Here is a 21,061-nt window from a genome sequence, read left to right as displayed (position 1 = left end):
TAAAAATAGGGGTGTGCTATCTCCACATTTCTTTTTACTTATCTTACATCCCTTGTTAATTTATATTTTTTAATTCATCCTATCCAACTGCTAAAAATTAAAAAAAAAAGTGTGAAAAGTAAAAAAAAAAAAATGTGGATAACACACTCCTAAAAATAAACAAATTCTTAATTGTGGCACATGTTGGGGTTTTTTTTTAATTTTAAATAAAATATATTATTTACATTAAAAAAAAGTTAGTTTAGCCTCACAATTAATTATCAAGATACAAGGGAGGAGAGTGGAGGGGAGTGGAAAGGAGTGGGGTGGAGGGAGGCAGATTGTCTGCCCTTCTGTTTGGGTGCTCTTTCCATCCACTTCTATTTATACGATCACGGTTAAGCCACGTTAAGATTTTATATTCCTATTGTTTTTTGTCTTATTATCTCTATAAAAAAATTAATATAAAAATATTGACGTAACTTAACCGTAACCGTATAAAAAGGAGGGGATGGAAATGACATCCAAACAGAAGCGCACACAATCTGCCTCTGGGGTGGAGTGGAATAACTGACACTAGTGTTTTGATTCAATTGCTTTTCCACATGCCATAATCGTACTTTCTCAATAGATAATGTAAAGCCACATGAGCTTTGGCTTAAGTGAAATAATTAATTATTTCAAGTATCGATCAAATAAAAACATCTAAAATCAAATACAAATTTGTAAATCGCATCTAGTGCGCATGATTGGTAAAAGGCCTTCTGTTTGTGCATAAGTGCGTGCATAGATGTTTTTTAAGTGAAATTCTCCTATGTTTAGCTAGAACGTCGTATAAACGTGCTCACAAAATTTACGTTCTTATAATCAAGTAACAAATAAAATTACGAACTTGTAGAAAATCCAAGAAAAAGTGGAAATTTAGATGTAGAAATATTCTCAAACACAACCATGTCCAAAAAAATAAAACTGTGAAGCTTTTACTACCTCGTGGCTTTCTTGTTCTTCATTTACATTTCTGCCTTCCATTTGCTGTGACATCCCACATTGCCCAGGGGAGTGATCCTTATATGTATATTCCCATCCCTACCTAGCACGAGACCTTTTGGGAGCTCACTGGCTTCGGGTTCCATGGGAACTCCGAAGTTAAGCAAGTAGCACGCGAGAGCATTCCCATGATGGGTGACCCATCGAGAAGTTCTCGTGTGAGTTCCCAAAAACAAAACCATGAGAGCGTGGTCGGGGCTCAAAGCAGAAAATATTGTGCTACGGTGGTGGAGCGGGCTCGGGAAGTGGTTCCGCCCTGGGTCGGGATGTGACAATTTGATATCAGAGCCTAACCCTGGTCGCGTGTGTGCCGACGAGGACGTCGGGCCCTAAGGGGGGTGGATTGTGACATTCCACATCACCCAGGGGAGTGATCCTTATATGTATATTCTCATCCCTACTTAGCACGAGGCGTTTTGGGAGCTCACTGGCTTTAGGTTCCATGGGAACTCCTAAGTTAAGCGAATAGTGCGCGAGAGCATTCCCATGATGGGTGACCTATCGGGAGTTCTCGTGTGAGTTCCCAAAAACAAAACCGTGAGGGCGTGGTCGGGGCCCAAAGCAGACAATATCGTGCTACGGTGGTGGAGCGGGCCCGAGAAGTGGTTCCGCCACGGGTGGGGATGTGACATTTGCAGTCTTGAGTTTTCATTTCTCAAAATGATATGATCACCTTTCTTTGGTTTGCCTAATTTGTTGTGGCACTTCAATAACTCCACTTGATGCTACTTAGTACTATGGTCTAGTGATATTATTCTTCACTTGTAAGTGTGAAATCTTAGATTTAATTATCTCCAAAGGCGAATTTGAATCACATTATTGCTAGCCTATTGTGAGATTAAGCTCACCCCTCCCCCTTAGTGTAAATAGTATCGTTTGTTAAAAAAATAATAATAATAACTCCACCTGAGATCTTATTTATTCTCTTTGACAATATTTCTCTCAAAGAACATAAAATCATTATAAATCTTGTCTAACCCTAGGCAGTATAGACAATACTACGATATAGCGATATTTCTCTTTACTTGTAAATGAGAGGCCTTAAGTCCAACACACATGAATAATGATAACGTGATATATTTAAAATTGACTACTAATAATACCTAACGATCACTGATCGTATAATTTACTATAAATATATACACTTAAAGGATATTCTAAATCCTCGCAAAGTGCTTTCGAACTCCCAAAGACGCTCTCTCTCAGAGCAACTCCAGCGTTGGAGCCCTCCCCCTAGCAATACACTATTCAATCCACCTAATGAACAGTAATTGCCCTTAATGAACAGTAAGTAGCCCTGACAATAGAATTTGCATCTCCACCGTTACACTTCAATAGCCCTGGCAATAGGCAATAAAATATTATTATTATTTTTATTTATAAAATTAATACAAAATAATTTTAATTGTAATATCGGATAAGATTTTTAATCGTTCTCGTTGCGCCACGTGTCATTATCCGAAGTATTATTAAATAATACAAAATAATACAAATAAATAATACAAATAAATAATTATAATGAAAATAAGTAACTAGCAAATATATACATATATATATATATATATATAAGTAACAAATATAATGAAAATAAGTAAGAAGGCTTCAAGTTTAGTAAATAATGAAAATAAGTAACAAATAAATAATTATCATGCAAATGTATACCTAGCAAATATATATATATATATATATATGTCATGTTAATCATAACATGGGGCTAGAGTTCCAAGTTTAGTAAATAATTTTAACCTTAAATATACACATTTTTTTTTCTTAATGTAAGTGATATTATACATTAATTTTAATGAAAATAAGTAAAAAATAAATAATACAAACAACATAACAAATAAATGTAACAAATAAGTAACAAATAAGTAACAATATTGAAAGTAGTTGAGAAAATATGAAATTGTTGTGTAAGGTAGATGATAATGAGAAGGTATTTATAGAAAAGTAAAAACAATTTTTTTTTCAGATATTTTTTTGAATTTTTTACAATTTTTTTTAAATTTTTATTCAATTAATTAATCTCTGCCGTTGGATATAAAAAAATTTGAATTCCAACACTCCAGATTGTGCCACGTGTCACAACGGTAATTTTTTCAGATTTTTAAAACTATTTTTTTCATTTATTTTTTAATTTATAAAGCATTTTAATATCCACCGTTGATCTCAGATCGAACGGTGGATATTAAATCTGACTTTTTTTTTTTTTTTTACCGTTGAGATCTAACGGTCCACATTAACTGACCGTTAAGATCTAACGCACCGTGGGAAGCCACATGGCTTCCCAACGGTAACTGACACTTTATTTTTTTAATTTTTTTTGTGTCGGCGACGCGCCCCCACGCGCGGGTGGGGTGCACGCGCCTGACACAAAAAAAATTAAATAATGCGCTGACGCCACCCTGGCGTCAGCATTGCGTCACCCCCACCTCGGGCTCAAGGCCTGGCAATCCCTCACGGGCCTGGCCCTCGGGCCTCCCCCTTCCATCCGGCTCTCCCACGCTGGAGCCAAGCCACCGGCCCTCGGGCCATTGTTTTGAACCCCTTCCCCCGAGCAAAACCCCACGCTGGGGATGCTCTCAAGCCTCTTGAAAATTCCGTGGTGGTCATTTCAAGCTGTCAAATCTTATCTGCTAGTACTGATGAATATTCCATACCACAATTGAATACAAACAATTTTGTCATGTTTTTATACACCAATATTAAGAAACGACGAGAGGGTTCGAAGTAAGCCACACATTTAACTAGTCATTGTCGTTTCCTATTTCCTTTTAAGTCGTTTGGTTTTTTCTTTCATACAATCAATATCAGACAATCATGGATTTTTTTTTATCGGTCAATGCATGCATGGATTTTTTTTTTCTTCAATGCATGCACATGAGGAACATATGCGGTATAATTTTTGTAGATTTATGACTCTTCAAATCAAACTCAAATAGAAGTTTTGTTGAAAGGTTTTTGTATTTTTATTAAGGGGTCTTTTGATCAACAAAAAAAATGAAAAAAGGGTCGTTCGATAAGTATATTGTTTTTAGATTTTAGTTTGTATATGGTCCAACATATTAATGAATAGGATTTTGAGTATCTACTTATTGTAATAATTTTGAATCCTTATAATTAAAAAAAAATATTTTAGTTTTGTTTTTACTTTTTTAGAAAACAGAAAAATTGTTTGATGAGTGTCATCATTTTCATTTTTTTTTTAAACTAAGAGGTTTTTTATTTAATTTTTAAAATTTAGATTGGTTTAAAAAAAAAAAAAACTGAAAGAAGTTATCAAAACAGTTTATTTATTTTTTAATTATGAAATCTAAAAACAAAAATCTAAAATTGAAATATTAATTAGTACCTGGGCGTTGCCATGTAATTCATGGGTTCAAATTGCGTAATAAGTTTGAGCCGTTCACACTCAAGCCCAGCCCAATACTACCCTTCCCTTCTTTTTTTGTTTTTTTTTTTAAATTTTTTTTTGGTCCTTTCCGTTGACTAGCTTTCCTAAATCTGCCGCTAACTTTCTTTATTTTTTTTTTCGCGCGTAAAGAAGTTAAAACCCTAAATTTTCTCTCTCCGCGCGCCACCATCTGCCGCGAAATTTGAAATTGATTTGTGCGATTTTGCGCAGTGGCCTGCACGATCAGGTTGCTGCAATTATCGCTTCACCGGAGCTTCGTGGTGGTTCAATCTTTGACTCAGACATGGCAGATTTTGCAGATTCGGAAAGTGGGTTGGAGCGAGTGGAAGGTAAGTGCATTGTTAATTTTTGCATTGTTATCTAGGTGTTAACGTTAATTATTTATATTTAGAAGTTTTTATCTCTAATTTTGAAGATTTCAGTCTCTTAATCTTGTCTCTGTTGTAATTTTGCCCTTCAATTTTAAATATTTTACAATTAGAAAAAAAAAATCAGGAATTAAGTAGGGCTTGTTCGAGGTTTAGGATATTTGGTTGATGTTTAGCTAAAATTGTGTAGAAAACATGATCTTGCTACAATGGGCCAAATTAATTTGCAAATCTGAAAATTGCTTTGGATAATTAGTTGTTCCAGAAAGTTTAGGGGTTGATTGGTATTTAATTTGAAACTAATATATAGTTTAAAAAAACGATGAATGTAACTAAAATATATTTCTTAACAATAATGATAAATGCTGCGATTTTTGCTCAGAAATCTGCATGAGGAAGAGAAAGCTCGAAACCCGGCTGCGTGAAGAAGGTATGTTTCGTTACAAACAGTTTTAGTATGTCAAGCTTCTTCTCAGTTTTGGACCCTCTTGTTTGGGAGGGTTATGGAATCAGTTTTGTTTTCATTCAGATGGTAGTTTCTGATCTTTGAAACTTTAGTACTTTAGTTAAGGGAAAATTCAATGTAGTTTGCCATCATAATTGGTTCTGTTGTCGGACTATGAATTTGCGTCGCTGATCAAGTTGATTTTGTTTCTCGACCCTTTGTACTTGATATACTTTTTGTTGTCATCTTTTGACGTGCATCGTATATTGCCGTGGTGAACCATGCAGAAGAGGAGAGACTAAGGAGAGAAGCAGCTGAATGGAGGGCAAAATTAGGCGAGATTACTGAATGGCAGAGGCAAAGAGAGAGGGAACTGGAAGAATTAGAAAGGCTGCGTGCAGAGGCTCTTTCGAGGATGAGAAGATCAACTGAGACTGCAGCAGCTGCTGCTTCACCATCCTTTAGTAGAGAGGTGTGTGTGCCTAGGTTTCAGCAATGGGCCGGGAACTGAAGACTCGTCTTAGAACTGAATGCCTGAGTAAGCGGGGACTGTTCCGAAGAAGCCGATAAATTATGGTAACACTGATGGGGACTTTGAGCACAGTTTCTTGATTCCACCGGTGTTGAGGCTCAGTCGGAGTTTTGTTTGTCAGGGTGGTTTGTTTTCAGCAAATTATAGTAAGGTCAGGAAAAAACTTCAACTGAAGAAATATGCTGGCAGTCTCCATGAAGTGCTAAAATGTTCAGAAAAAATTAGACGGCATGTTTTTGTTTTCGTTGCTGGACTGATGGTTGTCATGTCAGCTTCTCTTTCTGTTAGCAGTACTCCATCCTGTAAGTTTACGTTATACGGTAATGGAGTAATGACAACCCAAAGTCGTGCAATGTTAAGAGATTTACTTTAATCTGTTGTTTTATTGACTTGCCCAGGGGCTCTCACAGAAGAGAATCGTATCTTCTTAGAGGCATGGAAAATGATTGACCGTGCATATGTTGACAAAAGTTTTAATGGACAAAGTTGGTTTCGGTACAGAGAAAATGCATTGCGCAATGAACCAATGAACACAAGAGAAGAGACATGTATGATATCCTTCCTACAGATATCCTTCCCATTCTTCCCACCTGCATTATATCATGCCAACATCATCATTCATCACTCATTCCATGGAACATCGATAAATGTATATAGGGAAATTTCTTTAGTGATTTTTTATTTGTATTATGATACGTGATATATCTGCTTGTGTTCAAAGTACATTATAATACATGTATATCTGATTGTTGGTTCTAAGAGAGGAGGGCAAGGCAAGACAATTGGCACTATGAAAAATAATTAATTTTGTCTTTTTGGGTATGGACAAAATTGCTCCAACATTACCGCATCATTCATTCATTCCTTGATTTCATTTCATCCCATCGCTACGATTTGGTCTCTTCCCGGTTCCCATCTCATTTACAAACCATATCAAAACAAAGGCAGCCACAGCCACACATTTCTTATGGTTCTCTAATCACTCATACCAAATCAGACAAAACCAACCCTCTCCAACTCCACATATTACTCTTTAATTTAACACAAAAAATACCCAGTCTTGTGTTCCTCCACAACTTCCTTCTCGCCAACATGCATATACAAATTATACAGCAACCACTAACACACTACACACAATTTTTTTTAATGACAACATTATTTCACACCAAATCTTACAGATAATAACACTTAGACAGCCGTCCTAATCAAATTCAAACCACACATTTTGTAACATTTCAAATTTAATTTTAGTACGGAAATTTATTAGATTCTACACAGAAGTCGGCGGCGTGGAAGCGTTCGGTTCTACTCTTCTAAGCTGAATCACGCTCGGCTTCTGCTCGTCTTCGTCGTCATGGTACACGTAAGCAAACCCCCCGTGCCGGGTCAGATCCATACCCGCCATTTCGTCCTCCGCCGATATCCTCAGCAGCTTCAGCTTGTGCAGCACAAAGAACAACGGCCCCATCGTCGCGCTCACCCACCCTATAATTACCACTATCTGTATCAAATGGGCCCCCAGCAGCTTCCCTCCGCCGCCCATAAACAGCCCGTATGGCCGCCCCTCTTTTTCCGGGTACACCTCGTTCACGTACTTCTCCCTCGCAAACAGCGCCGTGAAAATTATCCCCCACGCGCCGCACCCTCCGTGAAGCTGCGCCGCCTCCAGCGGGTCGTCGAATTTCAACTTCTCGGCCAGTTTGTTGCACGAGATCAAAACAATGGCGGCCACGAACCCGCATACGATCGCCGCCCACGGTTCGACGACAGAACATCCCGCGGTTATCGCCGCGAATCCGCCGAGAAGGCCGTTACAGACGTCCGTTACGTTCCAGTGACCCGACAGAATTCTTTTTCCGAAGAGAGTGGTGAGAGCGGCGGTGCATCCGGCGAGAGTTGTGGTGACGGCGGTCCGACCCACGGCTGACCACATCCCGTAATAGGATCCGGATGATCCGTACGGACTCAGGATCTTGGTAAACGAACCGGGGTTAAACCCGTACCACCCGAACCAGAGTAAAAATGTGCCCAGAACGACGAGAGAAGCGCTGTGTCCGCGGAGAGCGACGGCCCGGCCGGAGTGGTCGAACCGCCCGATTCGGGGGCCTTCGATGAAAGCCCCCCACAGACCGGCGATGCCTCCGACCATATGGACCACACCCGACCCGGCGAAATCGATGACCCCGGTTCCAAATAAGAGTTTTCGGGTATTTAGGGCGCTAGCCCAGCCATCGACTGACCAGAACCAGTGGGCGACGACCGGGTAGACGAATCCGGTGAGGAAGGAGGAGTAAATGAGGTAGGCGACGAACTGAGTCCTCTCGGCAATGGATCCGCTGGTGATTCCGGCGGCGGCGATGGCGAAGGCCCACTGGTAGAGGAAGTGGCTGTAGTCGAAAACGGTGGGGGGCGGGGACGGGATTTCTTTGAGGCCGAAGAAGTGTTTGCCGATGAATCCGTTGGAGGGGCCACCGAAGGCGAAGGCGTAGCCGAAGAGGTAGTAGAAGAGGCCGCCGGCGGCCGCGTCGAGGACGTTGGTGAGCATGATGTTCATGGTGTTCTTGGCGCGGACGGAGCCGGCGCAAAGCATGGCGAAGCCGAGCTGCATTGAGAAGACGAGGTAGGCGGAGAAGAGGAGGAAGGTGGTGTCGACGGCGTAAGCGGTGTCGGAGAGCTTGTTGGAGACGCCGGCGATTTGGTTGCAGATGAAGTTGGCTGCGCCGGTGGAGTTGGGCCCCCCAAGGAGGTCGGCCAGCTGGGCAGCCGAGCAGTCTAGTGTTGCCCACGTCTCCATTGGAGCAATTAGAGAGAGAAAGAAGAGAGGTGGAGTTGGAGTCGTCTGCTCTCTCTAGCAGTCTAGTTGGCTATACATATATATAGGGGGAGGGAGAGAGTTTTTGACTGGTGGCTTGACTTTTTTGGAGCGGTGTGGGGTCCACCTCATGGGGAACGTGATTTGATGACTTTTTGGAGTCTTATCATCTGCAGCTGATTTGGTTTTGGAAAAGGTGGGAATATACGGTCAGGATTCAGAACTATGAATCTCTCTCTCCGTTTTTACCTTAAACATGGGTTTTTATAATTAACCTGTTACTTAAAAAGAGTGCATTTTTACTCACCATTATTTATGTTTATCAATTTAAATTTTGAGATTTGTACTTATCTACTACACGAATTTTGAAATTCAAATTTATATAACGGTGATAAATAGGATAGTGAACATATACCACATTAAATAGTGATGAGCAAAAATGCTCCCTTACTTAAATGAATTAGTAGAAAAGAGTGGTTGCAAATTAGACATACACATGTTAAAAAGGAAGACTAATTTGTAAACAAAATTTATAAACTAAATGATATGTCATTAATAAAAATGAGTACTTTTGTCAACGCTTAAGTAATTGATCAATCATCAACTCCATGTTCTTTAGTTTCCAAAATTTTATTACCCCATTAAAAATAGGGGTGTGCTATCTCCACATTTCTTTTTACTTATCTTACATCCCTTTTTAATTTATATTTTTTAATTCATCTGATCCAACTGCTGAAAAAAAAAAAGTGGATAACACTCCTAAAAACAAACAAATTCTTAATTGTAGCACATGTTGCGATTTTTTTTAATAAATTATATTATTTACATTAAAAAAAAAGTTAGTTTAGCCGCACAATTAATTATCAAGATACAAGTGAGGAGAGTGAATGGGAGTGGAATTCTATCGCTTTTCCACATGCTATAATCATACTTTCTTAATAGAAAATGTAAAGCCACAAGAGCCTTGGCTTAGGTGAAATAATTAATTATTTAAGGTATCAATCCAATAAAAACGTCTAAAATCAAATACAAATTTGTAAATCGGATCTAGTGCGCATGATTGGTAAAAGGCCTTTTGTTTGTGCATAAGCGTGTGCAGAGATGCTTTTTAAGTTAAATTCTCCTATGTTTGGCTAGAACGTCATATAAACGTACTCACAAAATTTACGTTCTTATAATCAAGTAACAAATAAAATTACAAACTTGTAGAAAATCCAAGAAAAAGTGGAAATTTAGATGATCTAGCGGTATTGTTTGGTTTGCCTAATTTGTTGTGGCACTTCAATAACTCTACCTGAGATGTCACTTAGTACTATGGTATAGGGGTATTGTTCTTCACTTGTAAGTGAGGTTTTAGATTCAATTATCGCCAAAGGCGAATTTGAACCATATTATTGCTAGCCCATTGTGAGGCTACGCTCACCCCTCTCCCTTAGTGTAGATAATATCGTTTGTTAAAAAATAATAATAATAATAACTCCACCTGAGATCTTATTTATTCTCTTCAACAATGTTTCTCTCAAAGAACAAAAAATCATTATAAATCTTGTATAACCCTAGGCAGTATAGACAATACTACGACATAGTGGTATTTCTCTTCATTTGTAAATTAGAGGCTTTAAGTCCAACACACATGAATGACGATAACGTTATATATTTGTGTGGGTTTCGATACCTAATTAGTAGTTGGTCCATTATGTGCGCTAACCGAATCTCTCATTTCTTTATATTAAAACTAGCATTTGCCTACATACTTTGTGTGTATGAACACATTTTTTTAGAAAATGAGAAGGAGGGAGAGAGAGAACATTGGGGGGGGGGGAGTGGGAGTTTTTTGTTTTTTATAAAAATATTGAAGGTATTTAATATTACATGTAGGTAAGGCTTCAATAAAAAATAGTAAAATTTGGATTTGTGAAATTACATTATTGTCCATTATTTTTTTTGTGTGATAGAAGACTAAGTAGTTTTTTCACTATCTTTTGGTTGACAAGGAAGGTTTCATTAATTAATAGAGATTACGAAATCTTTCTTCTACTGCTTATTTTTACATTTTTTTTTTTGGAATCCTATTTTTACTTTTTCTTTGGCGGTTACAACTTACAAGGAAGATAATCTTATTTCAATAATGTGCATGAAAGCGTATAAAAGTTTCATTTTCACCTTTTTAAGATGCTCCCTTTATACATATGGATGCACATAAAAAAAAGAAAATAAGTTTAAAAGTTAAATTGGAATATTACAACCCTTTTTATTCTACTTCCTTTATTTTGGAACGAAGATCCGTAACATAATTTAGTTTGTGAAGATACTTTAATTGTGTCCATTCATCGTATATCATGTGATAAGAAATTATTTGAAATTATTTATTTAAAATTGAATACAAATAATACATAACGAACATTGATCGCACTATTTATGATAAACATATACAATTAAAGGATATTCTAAATCCTGACAAAGTGCTTTCGAAATCCCAAAGATGCGCTCTCTCAAGCCTCTTGAAAATTTCGTGGTGGTAATTTCAAGTTGTCAAATCTTATCTGCTAGTACTGACGAATATTCCATGCCACAATTGAATACAAATAATTTTGTCATGTTTTTATACACCAATATTAAGAAACGACGAGAGGGTTCGAAGTAAGCCACACATTTAACTGGTCATTGTCGTTTCCTATTTCCTTTTAAGTCCTTTGGTTTTTTCTTTCATACAATCAATATCGGACATGCATGGATTTTTTTTTATCGGTTAATGCATGCATGGATTTTTTTTTTTTTTTTGTGTCAACGCATGCATGGATACTTACAACCACATGAGCAACAAATGCGGTATAATTTTTGTAGATTTATGACTCTTCAAATTAAACTCAAATAGAAGTTTTGTTGAAAGGTTCTTTTATTTTTATTAAGGGGTCTTTTGATCAACAAAAAAAAAAATGAAAAAATGGTCGTTTGATAAGTATATTGTTTTTAGATTTTAGTTTGTATGTGGACCAATATCTTAATGAATAGGGTGTTGAGTATCTACTTATTGTAATAATTTTGAATCCTTACCCTCACCTTAATAATAATAATTAAAAAAAATATATTTTAGTTTTGTTTTAACTTTTTCAGAAAACAGAAAACTTGTTTGATGAGTGTCATCATTTTCATTTTTTTAAAACTAAAATTTTTTTTTTTTTTTTTTAAATTTTTAAAATTTAGATTGGTTTTTTTTAAAAAAAAAAAAAAACTGAAAGAAGTTATCAAAACAGTTTATTTATTTTTTAATTATGAAATCTGAAAACGAAAATATTAAATAGTACCTGGGCGTTGCCATGTTATTCATGGGTTCAAATTGCAATAAATTTGAGCCGTTCACACGAAAGCCCAGCCCAATACTACCTTTCCCTTCTTTTTTTTATTTTTTATTTTTTTTGGTCCTTTCCGTTGACTAGCTTTCCTAAATCTGCCGCTAGCTTTCTTTTTTTTTTCGCGCGTAAAGAAGTTAAAACCCTAAATTTTCTCTCTCTCCGCGCGCCACCATCTGCCGCGAAATTTGAAATTGATTTGTGCGGATTTTGCGCAGTGGCCTGCGCAATCAGGTAGCTGCAATTATCGCTTCACCGGAGCTTCGTGGTGGTTCAATCTTTGACTCAGACATGGCAGATTTTGCAGATTCGGAAAGTGGGTTGGAGCGAGTGGAAGGTAAGTGCATTGTTAATTTTTGCCTTGTTATCTAGGTTTTAACGTTAATTATTTATATTTAGAAGTTTGTATCTCTAATTTTGAAGATTTCAGTCTCTTAATCTTGTCTCTGTTGTAATTTTGCCCTTCAATTTTTTAAATATTTTACAATTAGAAAAAAAAAATCAGTAATTAAGTAAGGCTTGTTCGAGGTTTAGGATATTTGGTTGATGTTTAGCTAAAATTGTGTAGAAAACATGATCTTGCTACAATGGGCCAAATTAATTTGCAAATCTGAAAATTGCTTTGGATAATTAGTTGTTCCAGAGAGTTTAGGGGTTGATTGGTTTTTAATTTGAAACTAATATATAGTTTTAAAAAACGATGAATGTAACTAAAAATTATTTCTTAACAATAATGATAAATGCTGCGATTTTTGCTCAGAAATCTGCATGAGGAAGAGAAAGCTCGAAACCCGGCTGCGTGAAGAAGGTATGTTTCGTTACAAACAGTTTTAGTATGTCAAGCTTCTTCTCAGTTTTGGACCATCTTGTTTGGGAGGGTTATGGAATCAGTTTTGTTTTCATTCAGATGGTAGTTTCTGATCTTTGAAACTTTAGTACTTTAGTTAAGGGAAAATTCAATGTAGTTTGCCATCATAATTGGTTCTGTTGTCGGACTATGAATTTGCGTCGCTGATCAAGTTGATTTTGTTTCTCGACCCTTTGTACTTGATATACTTTTTGTTGTCATCTTTTGACGTGCATCGTATATTGCCGTGGTGAACCATGCAGAAGAGGAGAGACTAAGGAGAGAAGCAGCTGAATGGAGGGCAAAATTAGGCGAGATTACTGAAAGGCAGAGGCAAAGAGAGAGGGAGCTGGAAGAATTAGAAAGGCTGCGTGCAGAGGCTCTTTCGAGGATGAGAAGATCAACCGAGACTGCAGCAGCTGCTGCTTCACCATCCTTTAGTAGAGAGGTGTGTGTGCCTAGGTTTCAGCAATGGGCCGGGAACTGAAGACTCGTCTTAGAACCGAATGCCTGACTAAGCGGGGACTATTCCGAAGAAGCTGATTTAAGTAGCTAACCTCGACGAGTTGTTGTAAGCCGTCATCTCTACTTTTAATTTTCTTTCTTTCCCTGAAGTGTTGTCTCACGGAATATTCTGATTGTAATGTTGGAAATTCAGAATTTGAGACATCTAGTCTTTGTTTAGTGTGGGAGAATTGGAGCAGGTGGGTTTTTAAGGACGAATCTGTAGGTTCATGTCTTGAAGGATTTGCCTTAAAATTTGGTTTTGTATGATACAGATGCCTCTCCCTTGCTTGGGATGAAGCCATACTTGCCATAACGGTTCAGGTTACCACAAAATTCTTTCGGTCTAGGATTTAGGGTTGGGTTGAAAGCAAAAATAACCAGCAAGATGAGCACAACACCAAAAGTCCAAGGGGGACGGGTTTCAAAATAGGTAATTTCAAACTCAATGTCGAGTCTAAGAGTAGCTATGACATCTGTCTTTTGGTGTCGATATTGAGGTGGTTCCTTGCAAGTGGCCCTTTACCATAGTCGTAGAAAGGAGTTGAGCATTTGCATGATGGTGTGGGTTCGGCTAATCTAACATCTAATTTAACAAAATTTATTGTTTGACCAAAAAAAAAAAAGGATATTGAGGTGGTTCTTCCGTGGAAACGGTTATACAGGGATGTGAGTTTCATCTCAGCTCTTGCTCCATTATATGTACTGATTTAAATAACATCTTGTATGTTCATCCCAATTAATTAATCTCTCACTCTCTCCTACGAAACCTACAACGATTCCATGCCACTAATGGAATATCATCTATCCTCCTTAGGCTCAATTCATCCTCTTAGATACGCTTAAGATTAAATACATTATAATTTGTTAATAATGAATCATCAAGTACGCATCTCTAAAAACTCGTGTTGGAAAGACACAATGACCATAACGATGATAGTTGTGTGCTTGGCTTAGTTCACGATGATGATGGTGCCCTTTGACGATAATGTCGGAGAAAGTGCACCTGAATTGAGTTAGGTTCGGCGGAGTTTTGTTGTCGACAAAGGCACCCCCTCGCCTGCCGCCATCGATTCGCGGGTCACCACCTTGTCTCTCAAAATTTTTGGTCTTTGGATGTCCAATTCTTCAATTACCTCTCCACGCAATTCCACATGGGCACATGGTTTTTTATTTATTTATTTTTAAGGGGAGGGAAGTGAGTTAAGCCTAGGGGTGGAAAAAATTCCCAAAAATCCCGAACCGAACCGAAAAAATCCCGATCCCAAACCAAAAATTTCCCAAACCGAAATTCCCGAAATTTTCGGGATGCTATCCCGAACCGATCCCAAAATTTCGGTATGGGATTCGGGATTGGCTTCTCAATATTTCGGGAATCCCATACCGAACCGAAAATATATAATGTTAATTATTATATATATATATTTATACATATATATATTATTCTTTTATAATTGATGCTAGTAGTTTCTAATTCATGCTCTGCAAGCTGGAATGCTCTACACCTTGCATATTTTTCATGTTCTGTTTGATATTCATGTAGAATTTATTATTGATGCTACCATGACTGATGATTTCAGAATACTTGATTCTTTTCTCTCAACAGATTGCAAAAAGGGTTTAATTAATTTGAATTTTGACTATGATAAAAACAGTCAGGCATGCCAGTGTTCAATTAAATGGTAGTGTGAATGAAATGAAATTCCTAGTTCATGAATGTGTTCTTGAATTATATATTTGAAGAACAATTCATAATTTCATATTTCAATTTGGGATTCCCGATTTGTCCCAAAATCCCGAAAATATTTCGGGATTCCCGAAATTTGGGATTCCCGAAAATTTGGTTTGGGATTGGTCTTCAAATTCCCGTCCCAAAAAATTTTGGTTTGGGATTCGGGATACTAGTTTTGGTATGGTATCCCATACCGAACCATCCCTAGTTAAGCCTTACAATAGACTAGCAATAATGTGGTTCAAATTCGTTTTTGGCTATAATCGAATTTAAGACCTCTTACTTACAAGTGAGGAGGAATATCACTAGATCGTAATGCAATTCCACATGTGCTTGATGCACAACTTTAATTTGAGGGTAAAATGGGAAGTTGGTGGGATAAATTTTTTAATTTGGCTTTGGAATGATATCTTTTGCTTCGAATGAAACTTCCCATTGGATAACGTTCTAAGCGGAAAAGGAAGAGCTCTACGGGTGCGGACTCTCCATTCATGGAGGTCCTCGCTAGCTCTGCAACTGCATCTTCATCCCCTCATTTCCTACTCTCCAGCTTCTACAAGAACAACCGTAGCTCCGTCTCCATGGCCGCCACTCTTCCGCCTCAGGTACCCCTTCCCCTCTCTCTCATCGATTTCTATCTAATTCATGCCTCATTTTAGCTCTCTTTATCTGGGCATAATCCGCAATTATGGAATTAGAGAACAATATAGTTGCGGAATTACGTTTTAATGATAAAATTCTAAAGCTTTTCGGGTTTCATCTTTTGCGAAACTACGTTCTAATCAATGTATTGATTGCCGTTAGATGGGTTTAAATTACTTGGTACGTGCTCCAAGAAGATGTCTTGCTTTTCTATTGCAACTTGTTTTGTGTAAACACCTAATTATAGTTGTCCTAAGTCTTTAAATCATTTTACGAAGGAAAATATACGACTAGCTGGTCGTTTCTAATTATTTTTCTTAGGACATGTTGGTGCTTATTATATCCATTCTGGTAGTTTAGTTATTTATTGTAACTTTCCTGAGTTTTAATGTTGGAAATTGATACTAAAGAGGCCTTGTGGCTCCTGAAAGATACCGCTCTATAATGTATGCCGGGCGTTATCTGGTTGTAATGGGGACTCCCATAATTACACTTTTTAACCGGACTCTTTGCAGGTGCTGCACTGGAAGTATCTTCCAGTAAGGATTGTAGAAGCTCGAGCAAAGTCTCCCTTAATGTGTATAATGACTACGTCGCTTAAGAGGCCGATAAATTATGGTAACACTGATGGGGACTTTAAGCACAGTTTCTTGATTCCACCGGTGTTGAGGCTCAGTCGGAGTTTTGTTTGTCAGGGTGGTTTGTTTTCAGCAAATTATAGTAAGGTCAGGAAAAAACTTCAACTGAAGAAATATGCTGGCAGTCTCCATGAAGTGCTAAAATGTTCAGAAAAAATTAGACGGCATGTTTTTGTTTTTGTTGCTGGACTGATGGTTGTCATGTCAGCTTCTCTTTCTGTTAGCAGTACTCCATCCTGTAAGTTTACGTTATACGGTAATGGAGTAATGACAACCCAAAGTCGTGCAATGTTAAGAGATTTACTTTAATCTGTTGTTTTATTGACTTGCCCAGGGGCTCTCACAGAAGAGAATCGTATCTTCTTAGAGGCATGGAAGATGATTGACCGTGCATATGTTGACAAAAGTTTTAATGGACAAAGTTGGTTTCGGTACAGAGAAAATGCATTGCGCAATGAACCAATGAACACAAGAGAAGAGACGTGTATGATATCCTTCCTACAGTCAGTCATATTATATTGTTGGGAAAATTTACTATAGTAAAAGCAGCTTGAAATACCAAGACTGTCCTTTTGAAGTACACCTCGACAGTGGTTCATTGGACATAATGAATAGTTTTATACATACACTTTTGTATATGATACCTTATTTGACTTGATAATTGGTTTTCCTGCCTGTAGTTGCAGAAACTGTTTGAGACTTTGAATCACCTAAAGTCCGCTCTCACTTTTGTTTACTACTTATCGTTTCATTTTCCAGCTTGAAAATTTTCAAGATTTACTGATCCTACCATGCCGAAGGCTCCATTCACTGGACAAACCATTATTTTACTAAGCTGTAGTTGGGTTTTGTATAAAAATGAGCAAAGCTTCATGCCAGCTGGATCACTTCATTTAACTGAAAATACTATACTTATCTTTCCAGTTTCCAGTTTCTACCTCTTTAAACCCTAATGGTCTATTTGCAATCAGATATGGCAATTAAGAAGATGCTTGCCACATTGGAGGATCCTTTCACTCGGTTTCTGGAGCCTGAAAAATTCAATAGTCTACGGGTACAATGATATTTCTTCTTATACTATTAGTGTATTAGTGTAGTTCGTTTTAGCCTGAATAAGAATGTGATGCACCATTGGAAACTACATCAAACTCACTCTACAATGACTCATTATCTTAAGATACATTTCTTCAGTTGGATTTGAATATAGTTGTTTTTCCTGAAATCTGTTAATATCTTCTTCAAAGGCAGTCTGGAACTCAAGGTGCTCTTACAGGCGTAGGGCTGTCAATTGGTTACCCTACAAAACTTGATGGATCAGCTGCTGGTCTTGTTGTTATTTCAGCTTCCCCAGGAGGTCCAGCAAACAGAGCTGGCATCTTGTCTGGGGATGTTATTCTGGCTATTGATGATACAAGTACAGAAACAATGGGCATATATGATGCTGCAGAGCGGCTACAGTGAGTTTCTTACACTTCCTGCCGCTTAACCTGTCATTATAGTAACTATCCATCAAGTACTAGGATTTAATGGGGATAACTCACAAAACTTGTGGATGGAAGTCATATCATTTAAAAATCTGGAGAAGCTCTTTACCTTGGATCTTTTGAATTTGTGTGTGGGTCTGGTTACTTGTAATTGAAACAAGTGCTTTCAGAATCATGACTTGTTTTTCCCCACTAAATTTTTATTTATTTTCATTTATATCTTGTTTTTCCTAATTGTTACAGGGGACCGGAAGGAAGTACGGTTAAACTAACAGTTCGTAGTGGACCTGAAATAAAGCGCCTGGATTTAATGTTGGTTCAATTCTTCATTCATCTGTGTTGAAATATTTTAATATCATGGTCTAAGGAATTATTCGTTCATTTTTTTGTTGTTGGGGATAATAATGTTGTATGCCCAAAAGTGTTTGGAGATTATTGATTTGATCATATATTGGTTTTAACTTCGTCATGGAATGCATTTGATAATTGGTGAACTTAAAAATATAAGAATGCTTTTGGTTTAAGTTCTCATTTATTTGATGGCTGGCAATTGAGCTCAGTGTTTAACCAGAAGGCATCCCATTTGCTTGGACCCTTGAGCTACTGTTAAAGTGGGGGATTAGCACTTAGGAGTGGGGTAAATTGTGATTTTATTTTTACTCAATGTAGAGCCATTTTTTCCATTTTTAAATTTATTTAAATGCCTTCTTGCTGTATTCTAGGCGGGAGAAAGTTTCACTGAATCCTGTAAAGTCAAGACTATGTGCGGTCCCTGCTTCCGGAAAGGATGCCCCTAAGATTGGCTATATCAAACTATCAACGTTCAATCAAAATGCATCTGGTAAGGAGATCTAGTAGTTACCGAACTGATATAAGTTTATGTAGGATGGTATGGTGTTTTGTTCTTCTGAAGTCCACTCTCACAAGAAACAAAATCAGTTCACTTGCGCTTGATTTTGAAGAAAACCTTGCTCATTCTGTTTAAAACTTTATTTACTCAATGCTTCATAATCTTGTTCAGTACTTCATTTGTTTGACCTTGTCTGGAGCGAGCTCGTCAATCTCTGCAATTTGGTCTAAGAACTTTGCATCCCATGCAGGTGCTGTCAAGGAAGCAATTAATACCTTAAGGAGTAATAATGTTAATGCCTTTGTGTTGGATCTTCGAGACAATAGGTAATCATTATATATCAACGTGGGTCTAGTTTAACATTATCTTTCAACAAGGCTCTTGTAAAATTTGCCCTTTTGGATTATCTTTCAACAAGGCTCTTGTAAAATTTGCCCTTTTGGAAGGCTTTCTGAAAGCTTAATATTTGCTTAAATTTGGTGCAGTGGTGGTCTATTCCCAGAAGGAATTGAGATTGCTAAGATTTGGTAAGTTGCCCTGGAGAGCTGTGGAAAACTTTACTTTTTATAATTGTTGTTTTTTACTTAATGAGTCAATTTGGTATTATTTTTTAGACGGTGGAATAAACAAAGTTTTTGGTGCATATTTAACTTAGCCCAGGTGGCCACTTAGTACTGCGGTCTAGTTGTATTCTTCTTCACTTGTACGTGAAAGGTCTTAGATTCGATTCTTGCCAAAGGCGAATTTGAACCACATTATTGCTAGCCCATTGTGAGGCTAAGCCCAAACCCCTCCCCTTAGTGCAGATAATATTGTTTGTTCAAAAAAAAAAAAAAAAAAAAAAAAAAAAGGCCAGGTGGACTTACTTGTTTGGGTTTTCTGAACAACTTTTTATGGAACTGAGATAACTAATGTTTGCACTTAGTCATAGCCATGCAATAAATATTTTGATACTTTGTGAACTTATTCCTATATACTTTGTGAACTTATTCCTAAGAAAAAGAAAGATGCTTCTTTCCAGTTTCTCCTTCAACCCAACAAGGTTTAGAAAGACAATCCACTGCAAGCTACTGGAGTACTAGATTGCAATCATGCTGCTTGAAGCCTTGAATGGTCTTTCACGATTCATGTTTGAAACCATTATGTTTGATCCAATTTATACAGCACAAATTCTTACAATTCAACTTTGTAACAAATTTAGAAATCACTGTTTGTCTTGCAAATATTAATTTGCACTTCCTTGTATCAGATCCAAATTATCATTAGATGCTTTTCTTCCAGGTTGGACAAAGGTGTGATTGTATATATTTGTGATAGTCGTGGTGTTCGAGATATATATGACACCGATGGAAGCCAAGCAGTGGCAACTTCAGAACCCCTGGTTGTGCTGGTACATGTTCATTTATAATATAATTAAGTAGATATGCTATTATTAATAGTGCAGGGTTGTCATCATTTAGACTTTCGATTCTCCAGCTCCGGCCCGTCTCTAATCTCTATGCTGTTTGATAGTGGAATCAGTTTTAAGTTTCTGATATTTTGTCTTATTAAAAAGGAACCTTTCTATGGTTGGAATCAGTATTTTATTGCTTTAGAATGTGACGTTCTTGCAAATTGGTTGATTTAAACATTAGGATACGCTGTTGTACCCTTTCTGTTTTTTGTATTTAGCGTGTGTTCATGTGCGTACTATGAAACATTACCTTTGAAGAATTGCTTGGTGAGATTTGGTACGTGTATCGTCTGAGGTTCTTCAGGTGAACAAGGGAACTGCTAGCGCAAGTGAAATCTTAGCTGGGGCATTGAAAGACAATAAACGTGCTGTGTTGTTTGGAGAACCCACATTTGGGAAGGGGTAATCTTGCTTCTGCTCAATTCCCATGAATAAAATTGTACATTCCTGACATAAGCCATCCATCCCTCTATGCAGCAAGATTCAGTCAGTTTTTGAGCTATCCGATGGCTCTGGCTTGGTTGTTACAGTCGCTCGTTATGAGACACCTGCTCACACAGACATTGATAAGGTCTGATGCGTTCTCTCTTTCTCCCCATTTACTTTATTCACGTTGCTCTCGATTAACTTGATTCTGGTTTCTATAGGTTGGTGTGATTCCAGACCATCCCCTGCCAACTTCATTCCCCAAAGATGAGGAGGCCTTTTGTAACTGCCTCCAGGACCCTGCATCTGCTTGCAACAAGGTTGAGCTATTTGCAACATGACGGTAGTTATCGTGTACATTAGCATTGTTTACGATACAGGAAAGCGACGATTTTTTACAGGCGTAATTTCACATTCTTTCAAGGTTTCGTTTGATTTTGTAAACAAACGGCAACGTTTGATTAATGGTATTCGATTACAGAAGTTTACGATGTGAATGAGAATTATTTGTGCCATTGTCTACCATAAGAATATTTC

The 21,061-nt window shown here is 37.5% G+C and overlaps 4 protein-coding genes across 5 annotated transcripts; 3 read left to right on the top strand and 1 right to left on the bottom strand.

Moving 5' to 3' along the window:
• The first annotated feature begins 4,578 nt into the window (after positions 1-4,578).
• On the top strand, positions 4,579-6,046 carry LOC137736654 (eukaryotic translation initiation factor 3 subunit A-like). The gene is made up of 3 exons (XM_068475888.1): positions 4,579-4,770; positions 5,192-5,239; positions 5,542-6,046. The coding sequence occupies exons 1-3, from the start codon at positions 4,725-4,727 to the stop codon at positions 5,763-5,765; spliced, it is 318 nt and encodes a 105-aa protein (XP_068331989.1). The 5' UTR covers positions 4,579-4,724; the 3' UTR covers positions 5,766-6,046.
• Positions 6,047-6,568: 522 nt separating this feature from the next.
• LOC137736937 (ammonium transporter 1 member 1-like) lies at positions 6,569-8,620 on the bottom strand. The gene has a single exon (XM_068476263.1). The coding sequence runs from the start codon at positions 8,578-8,580 to the stop codon at positions 7,057-7,059; it is 1,524 nt and encodes a 507-aa protein (XP_068332364.1). The 5' UTR covers positions 8,581-8,620; the 3' UTR covers positions 6,569-7,056.
• A 3,447-nt stretch (positions 8,621-12,067) lies between these two features.
• On the top strand, positions 12,068-13,944 carry LOC137736653 (eukaryotic translation initiation factor 3 subunit A-like). Its single transcript, XM_068475887.1, has 3 exons — positions 12,068-12,285; positions 12,709-12,756; positions 13,059-13,944. The coding sequence occupies exons 1-3, from the start codon at positions 12,240-12,242 to the stop codon at positions 13,280-13,282; spliced, it is 318 nt and encodes a 105-aa protein (XP_068331988.1). The 5' UTR covers positions 12,068-12,239; the 3' UTR covers positions 13,283-13,944.
• A 1,517-nt stretch (positions 13,945-15,461) lies between these two features.
• On the top strand, positions 15,462-21,060 carry LOC137736651 (carboxyl-terminal-processing peptidase 2, chloroplastic-like). 2 transcript variants are annotated; one of them, XM_068475884.1, is made up of 13 exons: positions 15,462-15,636; positions 16,189-16,549; positions 16,646-16,795; positions 17,283-17,365; positions 17,560-17,768; positions 18,039-18,107; positions 18,518-18,636; positions 18,896-18,971; positions 19,131-19,172; positions 19,927-20,035; positions 20,403-20,500; positions 20,576-20,669; positions 20,746-21,060. In XM_068475884.1, the coding sequence occupies exons 1-13, from the start codon at positions 15,523-15,525 to the stop codon at positions 20,863-20,865; spliced, it is 1,644 nt and encodes a 547-aa protein (XP_068331985.1). In that variant the 5' UTR covers positions 15,462-15,522; the 3' UTR covers positions 20,866-21,060. The 2 variants fall into 2 exon arrangements, with proteins under 2 accessions (XP_068331985.1, XP_068331986.1); XM_068475885.1 differs by lacking the exon at positions 15,462-15,636 and having other exon boundaries at positions 16,189-16,291; positions 16,369-16,549.
• Position 21,061: the final 1 nt, after the last annotated feature.

This window comes from Pyrus communis, chromosome 6 (genome assembly GCF_963583255.1).
Source record: "Pyrus communis chromosome 6, drPyrComm1.1, whole genome shotgun sequence".
Lineage (NCBI taxonomy): Eukaryota > Viridiplantae > Streptophyta > Magnoliopsida > Rosales > Rosaceae > Pyrus > Pyrus communis.
Note: the sequence above shows the minus strand (reverse complement) of the source record. Positions and strands in the feature narration are given on the sequence as shown.